The 12,558-nt window shown below is 40.7% G+C and overlaps 1 protein-coding gene across 4 annotated transcripts in view; it reads right to left on the bottom strand.

Annotated features, from left to right (window-relative positions):
* Positions 1-12,558, bottom strand: part of MTUS2 (microtubule associated scaffold protein 2) — a 560,716-nt gene that overhangs the window by 62,596 nt on the left and 485,562 nt on the right. Inside the window, exon 1 of one of the 4 annotated variants that reach the window (XM_014843840.3) lies at positions 3,053-3,533. The exons of the other annotated variants lie outside the window; for them this stretch is intronic. Coding sequence (XP_014699326.1) covers positions 3,053-3,106 — 54 coding nt within the window. The 5' untranslated portion in view covers positions 3,107-3,533. Of the gene's footprint in view, positions 1-3,052; positions 3,534-12,558 lie in introns of those variants that run through there. 4 annotated transcript variants of the gene reach the window in all.

Genomic DNA, 12,558 nt, shown 5'->3' with positions numbered 1-12,558 from the left:
GAAGGTTAGGGGTATGGAGTTTCTGTACACAGAGCTGGCAGCTTGATCCTGGACCAGGCTGAGTCCACAGGTGAATGGATTCTTTGGGATCCATCCAAGGTGCCAGCGGCCTTCCTGGGTCAGATTTTTCCTTTGAAAATACCTGTGGAATGAGTTTTTCTATGGATTGCCTCCCTGTTCAAAATTCCACAATGGATTCCTACTTCTTATTAACTCAAGTTGAAAAACCTGGGTCTGGCTTTCAGCCTGGGAAGTATTTCCCCACACTCTCTATGTCCTCAGATTTCCCACTTCGTTTACTCTCATCTTTCATCAAACTGGGCTAAAACCCCTTTACTCATGCATTCCTTCCTTAGAATTCCATTCCTTCTCCTTACTGGTTCATTAAAACTCCACCCCATTCCTCAAAGTGCAAACCCTGATCGATTTTTTCCAAGAAACCTTGCCTATGATTCCAACACTGATTTCTCCTTTCACTAGATTCCAGGTATGGTCATTACCACGTAACTTTCACTTAACTATACTCCAGTCTTGTACTAATGTTTTAATCCTCCGTAAGTGTTATTGTTGCCTATCTCACTTGTAATTTCTCTGGAAAAGATAGAAGTACAACCAAACGAACAACTGGTAAACTCCATAGGGCTGGCTGTGCCTTTTAAGAATTCTTTGATAGTCGCCATAACTGAGCACAGAGTAAACCAGCAACAAATATTGTCAATGAACTGGTATTTTAAAAGTTGAAAATACATAAGCACAACCAGCTTTTAAAAACCATTTGTTCATTTAGTACATTTTAATTCACTTTATACTCTAGCCAAGATTCTATAGTTTCTCCCAATAAAGTGATGCTAAAGAAGCATCTTCATATTTATATTTCTTAGCCTCATCTCTGAAACTGATTACTTAAAAAGTACCTTTAATTGTCCCATCATTCTTTTCAGAACATCTTTAGCTGCACTATGATCAAACTGTTAAAAAATTTTTTATTTTTCAAAATTAAGTTTTTTATTTGGTATCCATATAAAGTTCTGAGGAAATTTTTTTTTAAGGTTTATTAAGCTGGGCAACTGTAACCAGAAACAACTTCGTCAACAATTTTATTAGGCTTCTGTCAATGCCGATGCCGGGATTGTTAGCGCTGATCAACAGACTGAAGGACTTTATGGCGGGAGTTAAAGGAGTACTGACTCCCGAAGTTGGAGTGGACTCCCACCATGCTCCTAGTCTACAACGCCTGCCCAATAGGTAACTAGGGGATAAACAAATGATTTTGGCATACTTCCTGTGAAGTTATCCTGAAAAGCCGGCAACTAAATAAAACGATGACTTTTTAAATTCAAGTAAAGAAAATCCTCATTCCTAAAATGAGCACCTTTGAACATTTTACAAAACCTCCAATGGGAATGCTATTCTAAAATAGTGGAAATGTGGGTGTAAACACAATGAGAGAGTTGACAGATGCAGTGTAAGTTTTTAAGTTCCTCGGTAAAGAATAATTTGTCTAAGATCGAAGTTTCAAAGCTAAAACATTTGAAAGTTACTTAAACATCATACTGCTAACGAGATGAAGTAACATTCAATTATCTTCCAAAGTCTCTAAATTAAAGAATGACACAGGGATAATTATTTTCATGAACTTGACTTGAAAAAAAAAAAGGAGGACATATCACTTTAAAATATATTTTCTCAAAAATGTCCTGCCCATTACTGCTTCTATTTTTAAAACTTTCGCACCAGGGCTTAGGAAGATGAACATCACAACAGCACTGCACATGTAGCAAAACCTTCCCTTTTATCATAACTGTTGTTACAAAGCTTCAACACCTTTTTGCAACTACTTCTCTGGAAAAAGGGCTTACTCACGTCAATGTTGGGTTACAGACAACTGAGTGCAAATGTTTTACATTTTTATTTGTTAAAAGCACACAAATATGTACATAAATATTTTAGTTCATACTCATGGTAGCAAAAGTCAAACCCACTGAAATAGTTATTTCTATTGGAACAAAAGTACCAGGTGACTTTTAAGACGTCAGTTTAATTTTCCTAGGTGGTATGTAACCCTACTTGAGGTCAAAGTGCATAAACAGAACTGATAACTAAGAAGTTCCCAGGTGACCTCCTTGTAATGAGTTTTATAGTCAGCCATATATTTTCCTTCACTTGGTCACATACTATACCTCAAGCTATCTATGCAGCTGATACCCACATGTGTAAAAAGAGGCAATTTCAACTCCTTGCTAAATCCCATTTCATGCATCTTTGAGAAATCCAATATGTGTGAAAATAAAATATATCAGAGACAAGACTTCTTGCCAATACATTTCTAGAAGTGAAATTAAAAGCATATCCTAATCCCTCTCTAGGCTCACAGGCAAATGTCAAAAGCAAAGAAAGGCTTTGTGTTGGAACTGTCATACAATTCTTCTATTCTCAGTTTCCTGGCTGTGAATTTTCCTTCCAGTGAAGACATAAACAGCCTCAGACTCTGTGGCTAGTTAAGTTTCCACCTCTGTGTTATTCACCCCTCTGCGACGCAAAGAAGTACAGAGAGAATGACTGTACTGCTGCTTTCTTCTCTGACCTTAAGAATATAAATTACAAGGATGGATGCTGTTTGTAAAAAAAGAGTGGCAAACTTTCAAAGTTAGCAGTTAGCCAAGAGAAACATGTCTAGCTAATCGAAATTCCTCACTGGAAAGTCTTAGGTTTTGCAGGTACAGTAAAATGCATTAAGAATATTCCAAGGATTTCTTGGCAGTTTGGATTTCAAGATGTTTGAGCAGAGCCCTCCTGATTCAGGAAAATGCAACAGTTTCATTTGAGACTGCAGGAATACAGAATTATGTAAGGCACTGCAGAGTATGTGAGAACAAATGTTTCTGTGAGCACCACTCACAATTAGCTCACTGGAACCAGTAAGGGCAGCCTCCTGCTCACCAACAAAGCACACACACATGCCAGGGGAGAGGGACAGAGGTGGCTGGTCAGGCTCTCTCTCTGCCCTTTCCAAGGAGGAGGGGGAAGAGGAGGGAGAGGGAAGGCAAAGTACCGTCTTGTCCAGGCACTGAAGGCAGTTATAAGGCTTGCAGCAGCAGTGGCCCATCCCGGCAGGCTGGTTGGCAAGGGGACCTCCTTCATTCAACGTGTCAGCGGGTAATTCCTAAGGCGAGGTAGTGGCTCAAACGAAAGGGGCGCGCCGCTGGGAGCTGTCACAACTTCCATGTGGTCCCCTCGGCTACCTTATTTCTCCTAATAACTTCAGGAATCCAGAAGCCACAGGAACGAGAGGAGGAGGAGCGCAGGGCGGTAGGCAGCGTGAGGATCCCGCTGCGGGGAGGGGGAGGGCGGGAGCCAGGAAGGGAGGGGACAGGCGGAGGGAGGGTCACTTTGCCACTGGAATCCTCAGATTGAGGCGAATCAATAGTCGCATAACAATCGAGCATTTACCAATGCCATCTCCCTACGAGGACAGCCAGCCTGCTCGCAGCAGGGAGCCCGGCCGCTCCCAGCGCGCCGGACGCAGACGCGCCTCTGCACGACGCACACACGCGTGGAGAGGACGCAGGAAGCACAAAAGAAGATCCTGGGCTCCAGGGGATCCTCCGGGCTGAGGACTACAGAGAGGGCTGAGAGGGACCCGCTCTGCCCAAACACTGGCTATTTTCCTGAGAAGGAAAAATGTTTATAGACGTGATGGCTACGCCCTTTCCTTCCATTAACTCCTCGTCTGGGCGCATTGGTTGCCTAATGGGACCACCAATTGCTTATTTTCAAATTTGTGTGCCATGAACAATTTTTGCCTTGTTGGATGAAATCTTTATATTTGAAATATAATTGTGAAATCATTTGCCTAGATTGACATACACAAACCATTTAAGTGGCTTAAGCAATTAAAATTGGGGTTTGGGGCAGATATTTCTCCTGGACATACTAGCATAAAAGTCTTAGAGGACTTGAGCTTTTTGGGCAATTTGTAATTTTTCAAACAATTAAAAATCAAAAAGGGAAGGGAGTAGGGGGCAAAAGTCTTTTTCAAAAGAGACTTGGTATTAAAAAAAAGAGAGAGACTGGATATTTAAAAATATATTTATGTAATCCCGAAAAAGATGCACATATTTTCAAGATTAACTTTATATTTCCTGAAATCTCAAAGGAGAAATCCTGAAATGTATCATTTTCAGAATTATACAATTACATCTTTGTCCGCTAAATTTTCCTAAGACTATAAGCAGACAAAAGTTGTTAAAATTAGGTAATTTTACTAACTTGAGATTTTCCAAATGGATTTTAATTAAGTAACACAGGGTATTTAGATTTGCTTGTAGAGAGGATAAGGATATTTGGTGATCAAATAACAGACTGGATGTTTGCCCTAAACCTGAAAGAATAAGCTCAAATCTTTCTTTAAGCTAACAGGTCAATAAGCATAATTCCTTACGAAGGCAATATGGCTGTACTTACCAAAATTGTTTTATTTTTTCAAATTCAATTTCTATCAAAATTTTAAATGTACACACCCTTTGACCCAATGTTTCTACCTCTATCCTACAACAATATTCACAGAAATATGCAAGGGTGTATGCATAAGGATACTCAATTCAGCATTGTTTGTAACAGCATAAAAATGGAAAATACTAGACATCCAACACCTTCCCAAGGTATGGAAAGATGATACATTGTTGAGTGAGAAAATAAACTTTTATAAAACACAAAGCAAAACTACACACATACATACATTTGTATATTTCTAGAATAAAGTTTTGGAAAAATACATACTGTTCATATAAGAGCAGCTGACCCTTGAGGAATGGGAAAGAGAGGTGAGAGAGTGAATTTCCACTTTTTACCCTCTTGCCAGTATGCATTATTTTTATTGTTTTAAAATGAAGTGTAGGGGCCAGCCAGGTGGCGTAGTGGTTAAGTCCGTGCCCTCTGCTTAGGCGGCTCAGGGTTCGCAGGTTCGGATCCTGGGCATGGACCTATGCAGCACTCAGCAAGTGATGCTGTGATGGCATCCCACACAAAATAGAGGAAGATGGCCACAGATGTTAGTTCAGCGACAATCTTCCTCAAGCAAAAAGGAAGACTGGCAACAGATGTTACCTCAGAGCTAATTTCCCTCACCAAAAAATAAAATAAAATAAAATAAAAAAAATAAAGAGAGGTGTACCAGGGCGAAGGCAGCCAACACTGCCTGGGCTCTGTGACGCTGGGAGGCACAGGCTGCCTCTTTCACCGAGAATGACTAGAACCAGTCGAATGGAGGTTGCCAGGAGCTGGGGGAAGGTGGGAATGGGGAATTGTTGTATAATGGGTATAGAGTTTCAGTTTTGCAAGATAAAGAGAATTCTAGACATTGGTTGCACACAATGTGAATGTACTGAATGTCACTGAACCATGCACTTAAATGGTTGAAATGGTAAATTTTATGTCATGCGCATTTTAACACAATTAAAAATTTAAAAAGTAGTGGCTTGCATTCACTTGGAGGCAGTAGTGCTTGCACAAAAGGTATCTGATCAAGACAAGATAGAGCAAAGCCCCTAATGTGGAAGGGGCCAGTGGGAGTGAGGAGGCTCCAAGAAGCTAAACTTCTCCCTATAGTGGTGTAAAGAATGCTTAAACGTGCACCTTAGGAAACTGTTTCTTTCTAAATTAAGGTTTAGATTGCATCTGCTCGAAAATCACTGCTTGTTCTTGGGCGATGTGTGAGAGTGCTCGCTCAGGCACTTGCCAACGGGAGACTAGGGGGAGACAGGGAGGCTACACAAAGAAAGATGGGATTCAGCTTCTCCTCTTGTGCACAAAGGACACTAAAGGGCATGGGCTGGGGTTGGCTCAGTCCACCCTATACGGTGTTGCTGAAATTGCACACGTGGTAAGATTACTCAGAGCAAGTAACCCAGATTTTGAAAAAGGTACCAATGTCCTGGAGTTGTGCCATGTTTGTTTTCTTTATAAGTTAAAAAACTGTGGCCGGCCCCATGGCTGAGTGGTTAAGTTCGCGTGCTCTGCTTCGGCGGCCCAGGGTTTCACCAGTTCAGATCCTGGGTGCGGACATGGCACCACTCATCAAGCCATGCTGAGGTGGCGTCCCACATGCCACAACTAGAAGGACCCACAACTAAAAATACACAACTATGCACCGGAGGGCTTAGGGGAGAAAAAGGAAAAATAAACTCTTTTAAAAAAACCACAAAACTTCAAACATACTCAAAAATAGAAGGACTTTCATATACCCATTTCCAGTTTCAACAGTTATCAAGATTTTGGCACATTTGTTTCATCTATCAGTTTTTTACTTTTTTTTCATATATCCATCACCCAGATTCAGCAGTTATCAAGATTTTGTCACTTTATTTTCATTTGTCTGACTTCTTTTTTCCTTTGTTAAGGTATTTTAAAACAAAGTCTTTAGTGTGCACCGCTGAAAATTATGAACATTTTTACATAAGCACAATACCATTAAAACACCAAACAAAATTGACAATACATCCTTGGCATCTAACACCTAGTCCATAACCAGATTTCCCTGGTTTCTGAAAGAAAATCATTTTACAGTTTCCCCACCCCTCCTCTTCCTTTCTCCTCTGTGCCATTGCCTTGATCAGGACCTGGGTTGGTTGGCTTATAGAATGCCCCACATTTTGGATTTGCCTGTTTGTTTCCTTGTAATGTCATTTCACTTGTTCCGACATCCCTGAAAATGAAATTTCGTTCTTAAGCCTGGCTGAGAGTCAGGCTCAATTTATTTGAGTAATAATACCTCAGCTGTGATGTTGTGGGCATCATATTGCATCTCATCAGGAAGCACGCAATGTTTGGGTGTTCCATTTTTAGCAAAGCCATAGAGGATCAGATGTGACAGCTTCATCTCCTCCATTATAAAGTTCCCTATCAACCTTTCATCTAATGGTTCATTTGTTAATGATTATGACCTCAATCAATTATTTCATAGGGAGTTACAATATGACGTTCAGATTCTATCATCCTTTCGCATTTATTAGCTGGAATTTTTATATAAGAAAAGAATTTTTTTCATCAACTAGGGTGATTTCAATTCCCTGCAATACAGTTTGTACAGGAAAGATAGAATAAATGCTTAATCCTTTCTTTTTAAGTTCCTATTTTCTGAATGGAGACTTGGTGTTGCAATGGTACCCAAAGAGGTTGTTTGTTTTCTCTCATTTTTTCAAAATATCATTGTAAACTCATGTTTTTATGTTAATGTACACAATGTGTTTTAATCAATTGAATTTCTAAGCCTTTTTAGATGCTCAGTTTATCTCATCTCTGGCCAATAAGAGCACTTTCTTGTTGGTCCCTGTGTCCTTTGGATACAACTCATTAGTCTACATTCCTTCCTTTCTGACACAACACAGAATTCTAGGCTTCTCTTGGATATTTGTTGTCTTTTGAGGGCCACCTGGCAGGAGTGAGATTTCCTTGAAGTGATCCTTCTTACATACAAAACGTCCTTGGAAGAGGTCACTGAAGAAATCAGGATGGGACCTTAGGATGGGGTGAGGAAGTAACAGCTTCTTCTTTTGGGGCCTTTAAAAGTGGAAGAACGCCCAATGAAACTCACGTTGAGGGAAATAAACTGGACTGTACAACACGGTGCAAGCCAAGGGCTCGGGAGGGAGACACCCCTGACAAAAATCTTCTAAGGAGTCCCCAGAGTGCTTGAACATCTAAAACAAGACTGAACTACTTGAAGACATACAGAATGGGGATTTAGATTATTGTAATTTGGCATAAAAAGAAGCTAGGACTTCATAGGTTGATGAAATCTGGGACATTCTGGATCCTAATATTTAAAAGAGTTTGAGATGGTTTTTATTTCTGGCATTTTTTTCTCGCATTGGAGTAGGAATGAGCATTTAGAATAGTCACATGAAGGTCTTTTGGTATATCTCTTCAGAGAAAAGCTTATAAATACTCTGTTTTGGAGCAGCAACTAATAATGAACATTAACTGATCATTAACAGATGCCAGGCACTATGCTTAGGGCTTGCATGCAATATCTCATGTAACTCTCACAAAACAATATGAAATAAGCCTTATGATCATCTCCATCTTGTAGATGAGAAAACCGGGGCCCAGAGATTGCACAACTGTCAGGTGTACAGAAAGCCAGGAGATGATAGAGTCTTGAACTCAGATCTGACTTGAAAGCGTATGACCTTAGCCACAGTACTTTATGAATTGCATTGCAATTGTTGAAACTTTTTATTCGCAAGGCTTACATAATTGTAAGTTTGTGGGATAATCTGGATAAGGGATCTGAGCATATGAAAATGTAAAAGGAAATGCAAACATATTTATAAAACTGCCCCACATTTTCAGAACTTGGAACAAGAGCCTCTACTGTTGTGGATTTCAAGTATATTTATAAACCAAGGCATGAATAACTTTAAACTGACACAGGAGAAACCATGTGCATAAGTCAATGTTAAAATGTTCAATTTTATTATTTCTGTTTCTCTGTCTTCCTTAAACTTGAAATTCCTTACCCAGCCCCCACCCTCAATGACCCGTGTCAGACTCAAGTCTCCTCCTGCTCAAACTGGACTCCCAAGACCCAGTCAGCACCACTTCACCTCTCCTACCTGATCCTCCTGTTTGGAGTGAATTTTCTCCTTCTCTGTGATTTCACACCATTCTGTATAGTTACTCTTGCCGATGACCTTCTGCTTCATGTAATAGTAATTGTTTACATTTGTCTTTCCCAAAATATCATGGCCTCCTTGCTGTGTCTCACTCACATTCACACCCACAACACTAGCAGTCTGCCTTGAGAACAGGTCTCGACCATTTTCTGAAGGGAGGTGAGATGGGAGCACGGAGGAGTGGAACTAAGCAAAGGGGCTCCTTGGCAGAGGCATTCGGGTGTTTAATGCAGTTTGTGAGCTACGGGGCCATTTTCAGGAGGTCAGAGACAAAAACTGTGTCTCTGTTTCACTATTTATTTCAAAAGAAAACTATGAAAAACGATCATGAAAGATCCTCTTACAAATTGTCAAGGCAACCATCTGTTTATTTTGGTTCCACCGACCAGGCCCCTCCTTTTTCCATGCATTTAAAATATGAGCTGGAGCTGGAGCCCTGGATTTTAGCAAAGGGGATCGCCAGGAAAATATGCATAGCTTTTACCAAACACAATCCATCTAGAGATTTTAATGAGGTGAGAACGGACTGGAAAGGAAAAATACAAAACAGAAATCTTTCAACTAGAAGTGACTGGTGGTTATGATCATCTGCATACAGACAATAGATGTTCTAAAACACCTTTGATGTAATAGCTAGGATTTAGAATTTAAGGGAATTATAAAAAAGAAACAAATAACATATGTACTATTTTGTCCTTACATACTTGTCAAAAGAGAACTATAAAAATGTCACTTTTCCGCAATATCCAAGTAGGAAGGTTGCTAGTTATGTAGGACAGTCTTTTTTTCTAGTCTGTTAGTCTTTGAAAGTACCTTTATTTCTTTTCCTTTTTAAGTCAGTAAGCAGGATGACTGCAGGAGAGATATCGTCTTTGTTTCTGCATTATATTCAGAAGAGTTGACTACTCCCATAAGAGAAGTGAAATTCAAAATGATCTCTACTAGCTGGATGGATAGGTTGGACAAGATTGGATAACTGACAGGTAGAATCAGATACAGAGAAGGGAGGCAGCTGGCAAAGCTCCAAAGTGCATCTGTCTATTTGACATATATTAGATGAAAGGGAAGATCACAGTGGACCAGAAGCTGCATATCAATCAACAATGTGGCTGCCATTATAAAGAAGGGATGAAAGGATGTGGCCAGCACCCTAGTCCTTACTATACCGTGATGAAGCAGTGGTCTCCCCAAACCAGACTGGGATCACTGCAGAAATAGGAGAATGTGTCACTGATCTCAGCAAATGGCCTCTTACCTTTGGGAAGACTAGTCATCAACCCCTCAGCCAGGTTAAGATTCTCCCAGAGGGGCGGGCCCTGTGGCCGAGTGGTTGAGTTCGTGCGCTCCACTTCAGCGGCCCAGGGTTTTGCCAGTTCGGATCCTGGGTGTGGACATGGCACTGCTCATCAGGCCATGCTGAGGTGGTGTCCCATGTGGCACAGCCAGAAGGACCTATGGCTAGAGCATGCAACTGTGTATTGGGGGGGTCTGGGGGGAAGAATAAGGGAAGAAAAAAAGAAGAGATTCTCCCAGAAACCTCTACTCCTTCTTTGTAGCATTTCTCACCACAGCAATGAAATAGTTATCTGATCTGTTCCTTTAATATCTGTCTTCCCACTAGGCCACCAGCTCCACGAGAGCAGTGACCACATCTGCCTGTAAGGATTCGACTGTGTCCTTATTACTTAGCCAGTGCCAGGCACACAGAAAGTACCAGTTGGATAAATACACTCAAGACTGAGTGGACTTACCCTAGCCAAAGTTGAAGAACTTCATGACACAAAGACTCTGCTAATATGCAACAATACAGCCGTTGTGCTAACATTTGGAAGGTGTTTAAAACCCCTGAGGAACAGTAACCCTTGGGCCCAACTGCATAGACACCATCAACCAAAGATGGAGAAAGTACTTTCACATCCACCTGGACTTTTCTGTTTTAAAGATTGGCACCTGAGCCAACAACTGTTGCCAATCTTTTTTTTTTTTTTTTGCTTTTTCTTCCCAAATCCTCCCAGTACATAGTTGTATATTTTAGTTGTGAGTCCTTCTAGTTGTGGCATGTAGGATGCCACCCAGCATGGCCTGATGAGTGGTGCCATGTCCACGCCCAGGATCCGAACCAGTGAAACCCTGGGCTGCCGAAGCAGAGTGCATGAACTCAACCACTCAGCCACGGGGCCGGCCCCTGGACTTTTCTTCTGATTTGGATCTTGGAAGAAGTACAAGATTTTAAGGGTGCAACTATCCATTGTTGTCTTTTTGATAGAAGAACAGAAGAAAGCTAACTCTCATAATCACCTTACCATTTTCCTCTCTCTCTCTTTTTCCACTGATGATAAGACCCTGGCCATCTATTTGTGTGGGTCTATCACTAAATAACATCATTAGCAATGCTAACTCTAGATTGCCACATGGCCTCAAACCAACGATTCTAAATAGCTTTTATTCCGCAGCACGTACCAGATTCCCAAATATGCTTCTACTTTAGGGAAGAAAATGGCAGGTGTCCCACAACTAGTGATTACATCTGATGTTTGCAAAAAGTCTACACTTACAGTGAAGGTGACCATGGTTCTTTGAAAATAATATAATGAACTATAATCTTACATATAATCTAGAAGCAAATCCTGTCAGCTCTACCTTAAAAACAGATCAAGAATCTGACCACCTCTTATACCTCTGCTATCAGTGTCCTGGTCCAAGCTGCCACTATATTTCACTTGGATAATGGCAATATCCTCCCAACTGATGTTCCTGTACCTACACTTGCCCCGACCCCCAGTCTGTTCCCAACAAATTGGACTATGAGAAATTTTAGAAATAAAGTCAGAGTATGTCTCTCTCCTATCTCTATCCTCCAAAGGCTTCTCTTCTTACTCAGAATCAAAACCAAAGTCCTTTCAAAGGCCCAAAGGTAACTGGCCCTCTGTTACCACTCTGATCTCATTATGTGGTGCTCTCCCCACCATCTACCACACTCCAGCCATGCTGGCCCTCTTGCTGTGCCTCCAACATGTCAAGTATTTTCTCATCTCAGGCATTTTGTTCCCACTGATCCTTGTGCCTAGAATACCTTTTCCCCAGCTACCCATATCTTGTTTCCTAACCATTGTCACCTTATCAGTAAGCCCTCCCATAATACCTATGTAAATTTATAATACATCCTCACTTACCCCAGTACTCCCTATCCCCTTTTTCCTGATTTTTTCTTCTCCAAGGCACTTATCATAACTTGCTTATTTTTTTTAAGTATGTTTTTTGGTGAGGAAGATTGGCCCTGAGCTAACATCGGTTGCCAATCTTCCTCTTTTTTTTTTCTCCCCAAAGCCCCAGTATATAGTTGTTTATCCCAGTTGTAGGTCATTCTAGTTCTTTTATGTGGGACACCAGCATGGCTTGATGAGTGGTGCTAGGTCCATGCCCAGGATCTGAACCTATGAACCCTGCACCACTGAAGTGGAGCATGTAAACTTAACCACTTGGCCACAGAGCTGGCCCCTAACCTGCTTATTTGTTTGTTGTTTATCTCCTTCTAGTAGAATGTACTCCCACTTTAGTTTGGGGTTTTTGATTGCTGTTTGTTGCATTCTCCACTTTGAACAGTGCCTAGCAGAGAGTAGTACTGAATGCATATTTATTGGATTAATGAATAAATGAATGAAAGTTAAAAACTAGCTCAGGTAAAAGAGAGAAAAGATAGAGGGTACAAATAAATCTATTAAAGAAAAAGGAGGGCTATTTGACAGATATAGTAAAGATTTAAAAAGAGAAAGAAGAAAGACAATGAAATTTACCTATGTCCACATCTCCAAACATTTCTTCAAAATCAATAAAGAATAACAAGAAGAAAAAAATAAAAATACATAAAAATCACATCATCAGC

The sequence above is a fragment of the Equus asinus genome, chromosome 11 (assembly GCF_041296235.1).
Source record: "Equus asinus isolate D_3611 breed Donkey chromosome 11, EquAss-T2T_v2, whole genome shotgun sequence".
NCBI lineage: Eukaryota > Metazoa > Chordata > Mammalia > Perissodactyla > Equidae > Equus > Equus asinus.
This window is presented reverse-complemented; position numbering and strand designations above follow the sequence as displayed.